At 35.3% G+C, this 17,219-nt stretch overlaps 3 protein-coding genes across 10 annotated transcripts; 1 reads left to right on the top strand and 2 right to left on the bottom strand.

The window, feature by feature from the left end:
• Positions 1-597: 597 nt before the first annotated feature.
• LOC133036258 (uncharacterized) lies at positions 598-1,362 on the bottom strand. Its single transcript, XM_061112787.1, has one exon. It carries the CDS (start codon positions 1,360-1,362, stop codon positions 598-600), a length of 765 nt encoding a protein of 254 aa, XP_060968770.1.
• Positions 1,363-4,503: 3,141 nt separating this feature from the next.
• LOC115711493 (squamosa promoter-binding-like protein 6) lies at positions 4,504-8,518 on the bottom strand. 8 transcript variants are annotated; one of them, XM_030639836.2, is made up of 5 exons: positions 7,688-8,518; positions 7,231-7,298; positions 6,367-6,865; positions 6,025-6,161; positions 4,504-5,595 (listed from the first exon to the last, which is right to left on the bottom strand). In XM_030639836.2, exons 2-5 carry the CDS (start codon positions 7,271-7,273, stop codon positions 4,757-4,759), a joined length of 1,518 nt encoding a protein of 505 aa, XP_030495696.2. In that variant the 5' UTR covers positions 7,274-7,298; positions 7,688-8,518; the 3' UTR covers positions 4,504-4,756. The 8 variants fall into 8 exon arrangements, with proteins under 8 accessions (XP_030495696.2, XP_060968227.1, XP_030495695.2 ...); XM_061112244.1 differs by having other exon boundaries at positions 4,504-5,583; positions 7,688-8,513; XM_030639835.2 differs by lacking the exon at positions 7,688-8,518 and adding an exon at positions 7,485-7,667.
• A 7,229-nt stretch (positions 8,519-15,747) lies between these two features.
• On the top strand, positions 15,748-16,731 carry LOC133036259 (uncharacterized). The gene is made up of 2 exons (XM_061112788.1): positions 15,748-16,305; positions 16,462-16,731. The coding sequence occupies exons 1-2, from the start codon at positions 15,748-15,750 to the stop codon at positions 16,729-16,731; spliced, it is 828 nt and encodes a 275-aa protein (XP_060968771.1).
• Positions 16,732-17,219: the final 488 nt, after the last annotated feature.

Consider the following 17,219-nt stretch of genomic DNA (forward strand, 5'->3'; position numbering starts at 1 on the left):
AAAAGTAGGCTTAACTAATAAATCTAAGAACATGAATAACACTCCAAAGTTGAGCCTAAGCATATCAGGATTTAGATTCTTTTAATCTTAAGATCAACTACTGATATTGACTTGGAAAGATATGTATAACGGTAAGTTTGTAATATCTTAACTTAGTTGCAATATCGGTCCAGTCCAATGTATACTCCATACATTCCAAACTAGTATACTTTACTAATGTCCTGGAAAGAACATAACACTTACTCCAAGTGTAAGTACACATCATCGCTGATTATCACATTAGTGTAAATCCAATAACACTGATGAAACAGGGACCAAAACTTTTGATACATATGATCACAATCACATTCCACTGTGTTGGCGATACTGTAATTGTGAATAAACATATGATCTGGATTTAACTGATTCTGTGTGTATGAATGTAATAAACATATTAAACCATTAGCATGTAAAGTTCATGCAAACATCAATTACTTCAAATTTCTTATATTGATAACTAATCAGATTGTAAAGAGTTTTATTTAGGGCATAAAACCCAACAGATACACCCTTACCCTTCATAGTAAAACACTTTGGTCGCCCAATCTCAGATTTAATCTAAGTACCATACATTTGGACAGCCTCTCCAACCTTAGGAATCACCATAGCCAACAGAGCAAAACATTCCTTGTTCCAGTGTGCAAGCTTCCCACAGTTGAAGCACAAATGGGGAAGTTTCTCATATTTAAATTGAATCCAAGACTTCGGTTTTCCATCAGCAGTGAGGAAGAAACCCGCAAGTATAGGGTGCTTGAGCCATACATCAACATAAGCACGAAGATACCCTCTATGCACCAGCTCCTCCTTAGGTTTCCCATCCGTTTTCACAAACGATCCCACCTTCTTCTCCATAATGGCAGCGTTCTCATCCTTCAGAAATCTCGTAGGGAGTCCATGGAACTGGACCCAAAAGCTTGCCACTTCGAATTCTGCCACTCGGACCTCTCCGTCCACCGGCCATGGTTTAAGATTCAGCAGCACTCCATTCACAATCCATGGTCTCTTCTCAAGCACAAAAGCATAGTCATCTTCTTCATCAAAAAAGAACTCCATGACTCCATCTTCACATTTTTTCATTCTCCATGGACCTAACCTACGCCAAACACCAAGAAGAATCTTCTTGACAACTGAAGCAGTCATGTCCTTGCACCCAACAACTTTCCCAACACAGGCTTTGTTAACAACTACATCTTTGAGAGTTATATCTTCAAATAGCTCTAACATTTCTATTTCAAGAGCACTATCCCTCTGCAGAACTTGATTCATGCCTTCATCTATCACCTCTACTTCAATATCCTTGCTTTCCCCACTAGCCTTAGCCATGCCCCCGACAACTCAGAGTACACTTAGCACAGCAGAGAACACTAAGCACAGAGCCGAAGAAAATAGAGAAAAAAAACTCACAGTCACTAGAATAGACTAGACTCTACACGGGGAGCCATTTCTAGATAGCCATTTAATCTTTTTAATAATATGTTTTGATGTACTAGCAGAGAACACTAAGCACAGAGCCGAAGAAAATAGAGAAAAAAACTCACAGTCACTAGAATTTGCAGGGGTAGTTTTGTTTGGTCTATGGATTTTAGGCATGCAAAGTTCATAATTGTTAAATTTGCAGGGGTAGTTTTTTTCCATTGTATTTGGTTCCTTTTTATAGTGCAAATTTGCTCTTCCAATATAGTATTTTTGTGTACCATTTAGTGGGATAAATGGTAGAAAAAGCTGAGAAAAATGGGGGACAAAATGTCTCGTCCTGGAGTGGCTACTGGCTGCGCGAATTAGGGGGCACATCGTGGGTCTCTTTTGTTTTGGTGGTCTCCACGCATAAAATGAAAAGCTGGAGAGATATTGTTTAAGTAAATTGGATTTGACTTGGGCTTGGTCTTCATTTGGCCCACTTCACTTCAAATACAATGTTATAAAAATAACTTCATATTAAATTCAATTGAAACATACCTGCTTTTAAGTGTAATGTGCCTAACATACCCTCAAGATTTAATCTCTTATTAAATCCTCAATTTCTCACCCACCGAGAGAGTTCAACATCTCTATCATTTCCCTGACTCCTCTGCCATTCTAGCATTCGTCCGCATCTACCTCCGTCTCCGCCACCTCCACCACTGTCAGAGTCCGTCTGCCTCCACCTCCTCCATCACTACCATCTAGACCTCACAATTGCAATCTCAACAGTGAGAACTTTCAATATTTCTTATTTTTTTATTAGTTCCATTTTTTGGTCTGGTTTCTCCCTTTAATTTTATTTTCTTATTCTTTGTACTGATTACGTCCATATATATAACTTTGTATGTGTTTGTGGACATTTTTTTTTGTATTTTGTAAGAGTTTTTTTTGAATCAATCATTACTTTTTCATGTAATTGGGGTCTCTTTTATATCACTGTTTGAATTTTATATATAAAAGTATATCTAAAATGAAGGAAGAGGTTTCAATGGTTACATTTTTATTGTAACCATCATGGTTACATTTTTTTAAGCCATTTGATTACTATTAAATGGTTGTGATTAATTTGGAAATTAAATAAAAATAAATAATAAATAACTTGTAACCTGAAAGTGACGTAATCATTTATTTCCTTATAAAACTTTAATTAAGATTAATTATATTTTAAAATTAAATTAATTATAATTATTAATTAATTTTTTGCAATTTATTACTATATAAGGATCTTTTAGCAATTTATTTTTTTATACTTAAATTATTTAAAATTTTATAGCAAAACTTTTTATAATTTAAAATTATATACATATAATTTCATAATTTAAATTTTATTATACTTGTAATCTTAATTTTAAATTATTACACTTAATTATTTACTTTTTTATTTAAATATTTAAAAAGTAAAAAATGAAATAAGTTGAAGGATTTTTTAGAAAAAAAATGGTTGCGCTTGTTATCGATTGATTAGATTGAGGCCTCATACTTAGTTCATATAATTGTTACAAAATAATTAAATATCATTTAAAAATAATTAATCATTTGAAAATTTATTATAAGAAGAGAATTTTAATTTGTGTCAAAATAAGTTTAATCTTTGTAAAAAAATAAATTTTATTGTAAATATTATAATTAAATGACTTAATTATTAAAATAATTCAAGTAAGGATTTAAATATAAATATTAATTGCTAAAAGAGGTCTTGTTAAATATTTAATTCATTATTTTAAGAAAATAGTTAATTATAATTAAATAATTCTAAAAAATGAAATGTCTACTATTTAATTAATTATTTTAAGAAAATAGTTAATTATAATTAATTAAATCTAAAAAAAGGAAAGTCTACTTATTAGTAACCTGCTATTACAGGTTAAAAAAAAATGTAACCATATGGTTACAATAGAAATGTAACCATTGAATAGTCACCCCTAAAATGAAATACCTTCTAAGTATTTGTTCAAATGCATTCTATCTCTCTTAATATATCTAAATCAAATAAACAGCTAAGGGTAAAATTTGGGTTTTACTTATAATAGTGGGTATAAATTAAATAATATATAAGGAAAGGTAAAAATAAAAGGAGGTAATGAAAAGTGGGTATGGGGTGCAATTTGGAGGGGTATAAATGCATGGGGTAAGTTGAAAAATACCCCTTTTATTAATCAATTAATCAAATTTACCTCTAATTTTATATTTATTTGAAACATACCTCTTTTTATATGTATTGTACCCAAAATACCCTGACATAAGAGAGTTACATGGAGAGTATCTTGAAGTGACAGGGGCAAAATTGGTACAATATTTAAAAAAAGAGGTAAAAATGATAGACTTTAAAAAAGAGGGTAAAAATAAAAGAGGACAGTATAAAAAAGGTATAGAGTGTAATTTCCTCTAAAGGCATTCTATCCCCAATGTTATCTCATGCTTGGAAAATAGTTGGGGACTTAGACAAAAGTTGGAGTGGAATTGATAACATGAAGTGATCATGTTAGGATTTTGGGCATTGCATCTTTTTACAAAAATACCAACTATTGAGTTAGGTTTCTAAGCCCCAAACATACTAATATTTTACCAACTTAAATCTGAAAAATAACACAAAATTAAAATAAATTAAATATTTCCAACTAAACTAAATTTTATGTAATATTTAATTTATAATAATTTAATATACATAAATAAAGATAAATAAAGATTTAAAATGTACAAATTTGAGCCTTAATCATACATCTTTGATAATTTGATAAGTATTGAGTTCATAACTCTAGTTGTAGTGTGTGAAGGAGGATTGTAAAAGAATTCCTGGTGTATATGATCCAGACTCCCCAGTGTGAGGAGTGTGAGGAATTATTATAACTGGTGTTGTACGTCATTGATGAGCGTAATTGAGTTTAAAACTCCTTGTAATGTGCTGAAAGTCAATAAAGATTCAATCATTTTGCTGCCATTGATTTCGAGCTAAGCTTCTCTGTTCTTGTTTTATTTTCTTGTCTGAGTATAATTCTTTTTGAATGTTCGAAATCGTGAATCTTATGAGTTGTATTAATTATAACAGCAAGTTCAAGGTGAATCTAATTCACATCAATGCTTCTTTTTACTAATAAGATGACTGGAATTAATTATTACAGCTACGGAATTCCATCTTCTTGCAGATGATTCGCATTGAAGAACCCAAGTTAAAGTGTTTAAAGTAGCAAAATTAAGAGCCATTTGATTGGGAAGATGAATATCCTTGTATAAGAGCACATCATGTAATTTCAAAGCCCTAAAATGCATCATCTTTCCGCTTCACCTGCATGGATTGCCTTTGATCTTCTACTCGCTGAAGCTGTGACGATAACTGAAGCAAGTTGATTGTGAGGCTGTGTGCACAGGAAATACGATACTTGGAGTTCGGAAAATCAGATCCTTGGAACATCCCATTTTCAAAGTTAACATTGTCCCCACCATCAGATATCATAATGGAAGTCATGTGGCTCCTACTCATAGAATTTGTTCCCGGAGATAGGAGCCTATTTGAGACACAACTTGATGATTCTCCCACAAGTTTTTCTGAGACTTGATCCATGTTATAGCATGCATGGCTCTCAGGCTTCACTAGAGGACGAACCACGGAACTTCCAGAGAAGTGGTTTGAAGAGCTCTGAAATTGAGATGACAGAAGAGAGAGAGCACAACCAGAGTCTGAAGTCCCTGAGAACCCCTGAATGGTTGTACCTGTATTAAAAGTATTGAAGTCTCCACATCCTAAGATATTCTTGTGGAAGAAAGGACGAGAACCGGAGTTTGGACCTCCCAGGTCATGTGGATATTGAATGTTGTTCTTGCTGAAAACATTTGTTGTTACAACATTGGCTCCGCTTGCATGAAAAGAAGGGAATTGCTTTCCAGAATCTTGAGGAAAGAGCGATTTTGAGCTGAGATGGACATTTGTACCTGGTACCGGAGTAGTTGAAAGAAGCCTTAAATCAGACCCATCTTCAGCTTTTATACGCCGAGTCCAGTCGATTGTTCCATATTTCTGAGGACTGTAAAAACCACTTGGTAGTATGTCCTGGCATATGAAAGAAGCAGTCCCCTGAAGACTGCTATCTGCAAAGAATGCTGATTATTAACATATTTAGTAGTAGAGATTGCAGTATTTACAATATCTTCAATGCAGATAATACAGCATTTGTTATTAAGAAAAAGAGACATTGACATATTATGGTATAAGAAAGATCAAACAAGATCACAAGGCTTCTTATAAGAAAGACCAAACAAGAAGTCAAGGCTTCTAAGTTCTAAGTTATACAATAAATTTAAGCATTCTCCAACAGAACTATAAGCGAAAATAATTGAATTTGAGCGAACAATAGCAAAACAGAAGATTAAACCTTTAACCAGCTTTAAGAAAATGTGCACTGCACAAACTTTTACATTTGTAGTTATTTGACAGGAAGCTATGAACTACAAATCAAGCCACGTGACCATTCCCAAAAGAAGCAAAAAAGGGAGAGGTTAGAAAGAGTAGAAAATGAAAATAAATAATACCATTGTATGACTGAAGCATTCTCCCAGCTCTACTAGAGTGAATACCCACTTGAGGCTTCCTCCGACGTTCATTATGTCCTGCAAGACGTTTACGACAGCTGCGCTTGCCATCATCAAATTCAGCCAGCAAATGGAATCTGGATTGTCAATAAGTGAGCACATCTTAAAACTGTGTCCTAGCTCAAACTTTACATGACTGAAATGAATTTATAAATGTCCATTCTTTAAATCATTGGCTTATCGCTTCAAGAAATATAGTTGACCACCTTTACAGAACATATTAGTAGTGGCCAATTATAAGCAAAATAATCAAACACTTTTAGGCTAGAGCAAAGAATATACCTGCTACATTGCTGACAAAACCTCTGTTCTATACCATTCACAATTACTTTAGCAGTTTTGGAATGAAGCTCACAAACTTTATGCCTCTTATGGTAGTCTTTGGAAGAGCTAAGGTTTTTGTTGCAGCCATAAACTTGGCAGAGGCCATTCTGGGGGTTCGCTGCTGAGAGCCGTAATCGTTTCGGAGGTGTAGATGACTCTGATGAAGACAATCCGGCCACTACTCCCATAGAAAGTTTTGATTTACTGGTGTCTCTGGGATCGCCAACATGTCCCAGTTTCAAATCAATGAGTGAAGGGTCCCAACTACCAGAATCCAAAATAGAGCTTGAAATCCTTGAGCTGGACTCATCTTCTCCAGAAAATGCAACTGCCATCGCTGGATCATTAAGCTTTCCACCACAAACCTTAGGATCACTTAAAACATCACCAATAGAATTATTGGATACCTGTTTCCCCATCATTTGTATGTATTCTCCGAAACCTTGATTCTCAATTCCTTGTTGACATGACAATAACAAATTATTACCATAAGTGCATGGGGTCTTAAACTCCCAACCCATAAGTACATTTTTACTTCTAGCAAAGGAATTAAAAGGCGAAATGGTTTCCTCAGATGCCAACCCCTTCTCAGTTGACACAAAGTTCCAAGGCTCCATTACAAGCAACAGAACAACAAACTTCCAACAAATTTTAGAAACACCAAATTCAAACTATAAACCAAATTAGCTTCAGTTCTTGTAATCTATTTGAAAGATTTATACCTCTTAGAAACTTCAGCATAAAATAAAAGCTAAATATTAGGCCTATTAAAGAATAATCACTAGTTCTAGACACAACCTACAGCCCATTACACAAACCCACCTCCATTAAAGTCAATCCCAAAACTTGTAGTTCTCCATCCCATCCCATCCCATGGGGGAATACCGTTTCTGACAAAAAAAAAAAAAAAAAAAGAAAAATACACGAAAAATCAGGAAAAAGAAAAAAATGGTAAAAGAAACTACAAAAATATATTTGTTTGACCGCCATGCTAATTTAGTAAAAATTTATGAAGGAACAAGTACAAAAATGATCAATGTATATGAGTGAGCAGAAGGTCATAAGAAGCAAATTACAGAGTTCATAGATACAGGAATTCCAAGCTACTCTTTAGTATGTTGCTTAATGGGGAAAACCAAAGTTCCCTATTTAATGGAGTGTATCATAGATACCATATTCATCTACATGCGAGTCTACCACATTCATCTACATGGAGAGAGAGAGAGAGAGAGAGAGAGAGAGAGAGAGAGAGAGAGAGAGAGAGAGAGAGAGGTTTTACTTGGGCAAGGTATATAGTAGAAGTAGAACAGTGGTATTCCGGTAATGATGTTGAGATGGGACCAATAATAGAGGAGAGCGTTAAACAGAGTAGCAGTAGCAGTGTGCCCCAAACTCCATGGAAGAGCTTTTGTAAGGATGTGTGTGTGTGAGAGGGAGAGAGAGAGAGAGAGAGAAAGGATGAAACTTTTGCAGTTTAGAGCATTTATTTAATTGTAGCAGAGAAAAAGAAAAGCTAAAAAGTTACTGATTGTACAGAAACCTCTTCACCATTATTTAATTCTTCAAAATGATTAGGCTTACACAAATTGTTGCTGTTTCACCTTCATCGTGTGTACAAAGAAAATAATAATAATAATGAAAAAAAAAAGTCTGAAAATAGGGTAAAGATTCTTCCTTTTCCCATAGCAAATGAGGGTAGAAGACTGTACCTACCTTATATAAGTCAGAAGCCCAACTTCTAATTTATGTATACCCCATAAACTGATTTTAATTATGAAATATAAATATACATGTATTAATTATATATTCACCGTTTATAATTGTACCACGAGGTTTTCAAGAAAACTTACTAAAGTCCAATAATTAGGTATGTGCATTCAATTCTTTATACTAAATCATAGGTTAGAGGGGTTGTGCTGTGTCTCCACCAAAATTTCGATAATTCATTTCCCTTACCTCCCTTACCTATATTTTGTGAATAGTCATATTTTGTATTTACAATTTCTTGTAATACTGGAAAATATTACAACTCATCTACCAAGGTACGTTCTCCAGAAACAATGGATAATCATCCTAACAATGTAACACATACATAAGATACATACAAATTTAATATCTTAATGTGGATCTGATTCATCTGAACCAAGAAAAAAGTAGTTAGGAAAGAATTTCATTTTGAAATACTCATAAGATAATACATTTCTTATGTTATTATTTATAGTAAGAGAGAGATGATTATGAAAGTTTTTTTTTTTTTTTTTTTTTTGCTACGAAGAGATGATTATGAAAGTTGAAATCACTTTCTGAATTAGAGGAAAAAACATACTGGCATTGGTCATAGCTATTACATTATTACATGATTGTTTCATTTTTGTAATTTTATAAAATAAGCTCATATGCAAAATCGTCTTAAATTTGAAACTAAGTTAATCAATGTTGATGAGGTGTTTACTTCTGCACAAGTAGCTCTTGATTACTGGAATAAAACTCAAGATAAAATTTCAAAATTGTCATCAATCTGTCTAGAAAGCATCGGTGATAGTGCTGAGTCATAGACTAGACCTGCAGAAAACACAATCAAGATTAATGTAGATACAACACTCTTTGATAGCAACGATAAGTATGGTTTCGGAATTGTTGCCCAAAACCATCTTGGTCACCTTATTGCAGCACGGGCCGGTTGCCATGGCAGAAGATATGCAGCTGAAGTCATTGAAGCCATGGGGATTAAAAAAGCTCTCAGTTAAGTAAAGACCAATAATTGGCAACATGTTCAAATTGAGACGGACAGTCTTGTTTCAGTACAAGCTATTCAAAACAACTAAGCAATGAGGTCCACTTTCGGCCTTATTATCAAAGACTGCCAACTTTTGTTATCTACCCCTCAAATGTTAATTTATTTTTCATTAGACGATCAGCAAACTGAGTAGCACATTATGTTGCTAGACAGTCTCGGTATCAATCTGATCGTAGCATTTCTGATATTTCTATTTCTCGTGAACTCTTACATCTTTTGTATTCAGAATGCTAAATTATTCAATAAAGTTGATATTGCATCTCAAAAAAAAAAGTTAATCAATTTTTATTTTTTTTAAAAAAAAAATTAAAAAATAATTAAATATGATAAATTAACTAGTTAAAATTATAAAAATACATTTATTATATATTATTTTTTAAAAAAATATATATAATAATTAAATTAAGTTATATAAGTTTTTTAGTAAAACATATTATTACATTGTAACAAAAATGAATAAATATATTAAATTATTAAATGTAATAACAGTATTTAATATATTGTATCACTAAAAATTAATATACTGTCGTAATAAAATTATATCCTACAAAAAAGTTTTAACAATACTATATAAATTAATACTCAAAAAATAAATATATCATACAAATAAAATTATATATACCACTATTAAATTATGTATACATACCAAAATATTTATATATAATAAAATAAAAACTAAATATTATCTTAAATAAATGATATACTATAGACAACAAAAATCATATACCATAGAACGAAACATATATACCTACAATCAAAATAAAATAATAATATATTATTAAAAACAATTGTATATACCATATTAACAAAATTATATACAATTATAAAATAAGTATATTATACTTACAAAATTATATGTCACATTTATATATAATAAAATAAAAATTAAACTTGCATGATCTAAAATAAAATGATATATTATACAATAAAACTTATATACCATATAACAAAAAAACATATATCTTACAATCGAAATATATATATATATATGTAATAACAACAAATAAAAATAAAAATATATAGAATGCTAATAAAATTATATATCATGTCAACAAAAGTAAAATAGAAAATAGAACTTAAATACTATTTAAAAAAATAATATGCCGTATAACAAAAAATACATATACCATTTACCAAAATATATATAATAATAATAAGGGGAATTACCCCATATACTATTTTTTTTTAACTTATTTTTTTTCAAATTTACGGTTTGGGTTTCTAAAGTGGTTGCAGCGCTAGTTGCAATAGGGATTTATGTACGATATTCTATTACAATTTAGGTTACAGCGCTAGTTGCAATAGGGGTTTCTATATAGAATTTCGTAAAAATACAAAAAAAAAACTAGTTTAAAGTGTAAAAATGAAAAGGCCCCTAATAATAATAATAATAATAAAAGTATATATATTACTAATATATATATATACTGACCAAATTATATACCACAATTAAAATACACCATAAAAATAAAATTATATACCACTATTATATAATATTTTAGAAACTAACTAAAAATTATTTAAAATAAATAGATATCATAAAATATATAGAAATAATAATTAAATATATGTAACATGCCAATAAAATTATATACATACATTAAAATAATTGTATTATGCTAAAAAAATTATGTACCACTTATATACATAGAAAAATAAAAAATAAATATCAAATAAAAATTTTAATATACTATACAATAAAATAGAATTATACTGTCAACAAAATCTATATACCAACAACCCACAACTCATAAGAAATTAAAAATATCGACATAACTTTTAAATAAAAAAGATTTTAACAAAAATAATATAGATGTACCATAATCTTTAAGTATTTACTTCTAATACTAAAAATAAATATGAAAAAAAAAATATTAATTTTATTATGGGGCAAAAAATAATATAAATTATAATAAATAATCTAAAAAGAACATTTTACTACAAATTTTTAATGAAAAAATTTACTACCTGTTGCCTCAGATTTTTCCTAAAATACGTCGCAGCGGCTGCGTACGACACGTGGATCCCAAAGAATATCCACTCGCAAAAAATTGGTTATGTCATAAGCAGAGAAGTGCATCTCATGGAGTGAGCCTCCCGAAGGAGAGCATAAGACACGCCTTTACTCTCCGGGAGGCTAGAATTGTAACAAGGCATCTCTGGGAGGGAAAGAGATTGTTCGAACAGTCACTTCGTATTTAATGCTGCATGGGGAGAAACGTATCAGAACCTCCATAAGAGGATTTGACAGATGGCATAAGTCCTTTTTACGGCGATTACACGACAATTAACGAGTCTAGTGACGGCTACATTATGAAGACTCACATCAATCAAAGGAGGATAAAAGATAATATTCACCTAATCTCCAGGAGACCTACGACATAGGTCATGTATTTCCTATTTTGTATCTGCTAGGAAATTGTGCCCTTAAGGGACAAACATAGAAAGAAAAGTGATCCCTTTTTAGGGATTCTCCCGAAAAACACTATAAATACCCCATAGATAGAATGAAAAAGGGGTCGATCGATTAATTAAGGAATCGAAGGGAGTAAAGAAGAGAGAGAGAGAGATTCACCAAGAGCATTATCATAAAAATACTCTCATAAATAACAAAGACTTGTGGAATAAGGCTCATTAATGGGCGAACCATGTAAAAATCACTTTCATTAAAGCTTCTACAACTCTTCTCCTTCTATTATTTAATTGGTTGCTAAAAATCTCGTCCAACAATTTTTGTGCTTTCATTGAGAGCTGAGGGAAGCGTCATCAAAAAGACGACAGTCAAAGGAAAAGTCAGATTAACAATGGTAGAAACTCGTAACAATACACGTCAGCCCTGTCCTCCTCAGGATGCTCAAAACCCATAAGGCGAAGAAGTGGCCTCAAGAGTAAATGTGGGATCTGAGGAGCGAGATGAGGCAAACGATGAGGAATACAAGGAAAACTTCGAATGGTACGACACCTATGACGAAGGCAGCTATACAGAACTACTGGTCTTGAGACAAAAGGTGGCTGATCATGAAGCCGAAATTACAGCTCAAAAGGAACAGAATAAAAGAATGCACGAGGTGGTGGTTTCCATGCAAAAAGCCAAGGAAGCTGCAGAAATACACATACATCCCAAGGCCATCCCAGCAGGACCCGAGGAAATACCGAAGGAATCCTCTGTTGGGTTTTATGCCCTAAATAAAACTCATTTCAATATAATCAGATTTACTTATTAATATAGATCAGAAATAACATTTAATGTTGCATGGCTCACATGATTTATTTCATGATTATATGTACATAATGTATGAATTCATTTGAAACTCTTTTCACATACTTGATCCTGTTTATTGTGTTGTCAACACTTTGGAAAGTAAACATGACTATGTGAATAAAGTTTCCTAGATTTATCAGACACAGGGTTTTACTGATATGATAATCTACAACAGAGTTTACTTGCATTTGGAGAAATGCTATGTTCTTTCCAAAACATTGGTTAAAGTAAAGCTCAGGTTGGATGCATGGAGTATGCATCGGAAGGGACCGATATTGAACTTTGACTTAGATTTATTAAACTTACCGTAATATCTATTCAAGTCAATATTGCCTAGTTGATCCTAGATCAAATGATCTTAATCCTGTTATGATTAGGCTCAATCTCGAGAGGCTATTCGTGTTCTTTGATTTGTTAGTTAAGCCTACTTTTGGGTCAGGGTGATACGTACATTTTGGGAACACGGTATTGCAATTGAGTGGGAGCGCTAACATAAACATGGAATCTATAGCTTCTATTTGGCGAATAGTAAGTAAAGGATGATCTCCTTCGAGCTTGACCAAACGAAAATAAATGGTGGAGTACTCATTTCACATAAGCTGAAATATCATTTATACGGGGTTAAGTGTTTTAAGGATTAAATACATTGTAGGGTTTTACTTATGATATTTTCATTATTTTAATGCCAAATAATTCAAACCTAACCCTAGTGGAATGCTATAAATAGAGAGTGAAGGCTTCAGGAAATTTACAATTAACTTTCACACTTTTCATTCAGAAAAACCTGAGCCTCTCTCTCTCTACCTTGGCCGACCACTCCTTCTCTCCCTTCTTCCTTAAGATTTCGAAACACGTAGTGATTAGAGTAGTGCCCACACACAGAAAGTGATACCTCAATCATAGTGAGGAAGATCGTGAAGAAAGACTTTCAGCAAGAAGGAGTTTCAGCACTAAAGAATCAGAGAAAGAGATCCAGGTTCAGATCTTGGTAATACTCTGCGACAGAAAGGATACAAGGGTTAGAGATCTGAACGGAAGGAGTCATATTATTCTGCTGCACCCAATGTAAGGTTTACTAAACTTTATATGTGTTTATTTCATCGTTTTAGAAAGTTCATATTTAGGGTGTTAATCAACATACTTGTGAGTAGATCTAAGATCCTGGTAAAATAATATCCAACATCCTGACCAAGTACTTTGAAACCCGAGGCCAGGAAAACAAGCCCTATACGGTACCCTTCCGAAGAAAACCCTAGAAAAAATCCAACTTCAATCCCTGGGAAAAAGAAAAAGGTGTAAGATCCGTGAAAAGTTTGCTTAGATTTCCCGAAAGGGAAAGGTCCGTAGAGGGGAAAGCTCCCACGAGCGAGTCTTGGCCCTCAGGACCAGGAGGACCGAAAGAGCGTATCCGTGCACCAAGAACCCAGGGAGAGAGGAGGGAAAAACTGAAGGTACCCTTCAGCTAACCTGAGACAAAAAATCAACGAAAAGCATGGTGACTTACGAGACCATATAGACAAAAAGAAACACGCGCTGCCGGCTTCCATAGGCACGCTAATTGAAGGATTCCTGGCTGAGTTAGCAATACTGCGGAAAGACATTGCTAGGGTCGCTCGGAGACAAAAAAAAGGGACGACTCGGATTCTAATTGCAAGGATCGGGAACCATGCGCCCGACACATACTGGATGCAAAGCTCCCCAAGAACTTTAAGATGCCCGAGATGGCAGCATACACCAGAGATTCGGACCCCAGTGACCATTTGTCCCATTTCAATCGAGTGATGACTGTCATGAGGGTCAGCAATGATGCAAAGTGTTTATGCTTTCTACTAACGCTAAGCAGTTCCGCTGAATAATGGTTCAAGAAGTTGGAACCCGGATCAGTAGACTGCTGGAACAAACTACAAGTCAGCTTACAGAGACAGTTTGTTGCAACGAGAAAGATTAACCTTGAAGTCAGCGCCCTGAATAATATAAAGCAATTACCTGCGGAAACTTTAAAACTTTATAAAAAAGATTCAAAGAAGAGGCTTCAAAGATCAAGAAGGTTGACGACAGACAACAACTTGCCCTCCTCTAAGCTGGGATCCGTACGAGGACTCCTTTCTAGAATGAATTACAATAGGAGGGAGCATCCAATGTCCAATATTTCCAAAAAAGGGTCCAAAAGTACATCAACTTGGAAGAAGCCCATATAGTGGCCTACGGAGGATATTACCCGATCGGAGTGTCAAGATATGCACCCGCAGCTCAACTCCCAGGAGCCATGCCTCCGACCACTCCTCAAATAATCGGCATACAATTCTCTGCTACCCCAGGATATAATCAGAGCCTTGCCTTGGCTCATGCATCATCACACTTTGGGACTCCCAATGGGCAACCCCTCGGGGGTGAATGTTCAAGCTCTGTCTCAATCCGTGCCTGCCACCAGCCTGACGGGACCTCCTCAGAGCTCTCAGACCAAGAGGTCCTCAAAGGGCTGCAACCAGACTGAGGATAAACGATAACGGAGGGAATACAACCCTCAGTATACTCAATACACGGAGCTTACAAATATGCAGGAGCAAGTATACTTTTCCACTAGGCAAAATACACATTATCGGAAACCTCCTCCCCTGTATAAGGATAGTTCTCGGAGGGATCCCAGCAAAAGGTGTGAGTATCAGAACGACATTGGCATAGCACCAATGAATGCAAGAATCTGAAAGAGGAAATTGAGAACCTAATTCGACTAGGTCATTTGTATGAATGGATCAAGAACTGATTACCCCATCTTAACCCGGCTCCAGTAGGAGGCCTTTTGACATAAGGAGCACCAGGGGGTATACCCAGGGAACCAGCGCTCGGTGTACCCCCTAGAGGAGCACTCCCTCAGCAAATCCCTAGATTGCCAACAAGACCGAATGGGAGAGTGGCCATGATCTCCGGTGGGCCCCATATCAGGGGAACCACCAGAAATGAGCTAAAGCGTTATGCTGGGGCCATAAAACACGATGAAGTACGGGAACTCACTCAACTCCCAGCACAAAGGCCCCGGCTCATGGACCAGCCCATTACCTTCACAGAAGACGACGCAAAACTGGTGCGTTTCCCTCACCATGATCCTCTGGTCATCGAAACTCCCATCGCCAATAAAATCGTGGCAAGAATATTAGTAGATAATGGGAGTTCTGTGAAGTTATTGTTCAAAGAAGCCTTCACGGCCATAGGCCTCACAAACAAGGATCTATCACCCATCGGCCCCTAACTTACAAGATTTAATGGGACAACACTTATCCCAATGGGGAAAGTGAGATTCCCTGTCACCCTGTGCCTGGATACCCCACAGAGCACTTTCAAATACTGCATCTTCGTTGTAGTGGATTGTCCAACAGCGTACAACGACATCCTTGGCCGGCCTGGCTTGGTCGATTTCGGAGCAATCTCCTCCATTCGGCACTTATGCCTCAAATTCCCTACTCAGGAAGCCGGAGTGGGGACAGTGAGGGGAAACCAGGGAGAGACAAGGCAATGCTACAACATCGCAACACACTTGTCAGTACTAGTAGTGCGTGGGGACAATGAACCAAGATTGATGGAAGAAGATGAGTTGGATCCCCGCGTGGGGACAGAAACAACTGTGGAACCTATGGAGGACAATGAGGAAGTAAAAGTGTGCGACCTCGACTTCAGCAAGGTCCTCCGTTTAGGAAAAAACCTAGAGCCGGAGGAAAGAAGCAAAATTATCAAAGCACTAAAGGAAGCCATATATGTTTCCGCGTGGTGCCAAGGGGATATGACTAGCATAAGCCCCCACGTGATTACCCATGTCTTAAATGTTAACCCAAACATGACGCCGGTACAGCAAAAGTGACGTCCTCTTGATCCGGTAAAAGCGAATGCCTTAGAGAAAGAGGTAGATAAGCTGCTAACCAACGGCCTGATCCGGGATGTGTACTACCCGGAATGGCTGGCTAATCCGGTACTAGTACCCAAGCTGAATGTGACATGGCAGGTTTGTATAGACTTCATCGATCTCAACAAGGCTTGCCCAAAAGAATTCTTCCCTTTACCTCGAATTGACCAAATGGTGGACGCCACCTCAAGATTTAAGCTGATGTCCTTCATGGACGCCTACTCTAGATACAACAAGATCAAGATGCATGTCGCAGATCAAGAATGTACTAGCTTCAGGACCGACAAAGGGGTATACTCTTACTTGGTTATGCTTCGGATTAAAAAGCACTTGTGCAACTTATCAAAGAATGGTGAGCTGGATGTTTAAAGGCCTCCTAGGAAGAAATATGGAGGTGCACGTGGACAACATGCTAGGCAAATCCAAGACATGCATGGACCACGCAGACGACCTCACAGAATGCTTCGAAGTGGTTTGGAGGTATAGGATGAAGCTTAATCCGAAGAAGTGTACTTTTGGCATTAAATCGAGAAAATTTCTCGGATTTATTGTCAATCAACGGGGAATAGAGGCAAACCCCAAAAAAATTCAAGCTTTACTAAACATTCCTTCCCCCAAGAAACACAAGGATATGCAAAGCTTGACTGGAAAGGTTGTTGCCTTGAGTCGATTCATTTTCCGGTCAACTGACAAGTGCATCTCGTTCTTCAATATTTTGAAGAAACGCCAAAAATTTGAATGGACTGAAGAATGGGAGGAGGCATTCAAAAAACTAAAAAAGTACATGGTGAAACCACCAGTACTATCAAAACCAGTTCACGGAGAGGACTTGTTACTATACTTAGCCGTTTCCGAGA

This window comes from Cannabis sativa, chromosome 3 (assembly GCF_029168945.1).
Source record: "Cannabis sativa cultivar Pink pepper isolate KNU-18-1 chromosome 3, ASM2916894v1, whole genome shotgun sequence".
Taxonomy (NCBI): domain Eukaryota; kingdom Viridiplantae; phylum Streptophyta; class Magnoliopsida; order Rosales; family Cannabaceae; genus Cannabis; species Cannabis sativa.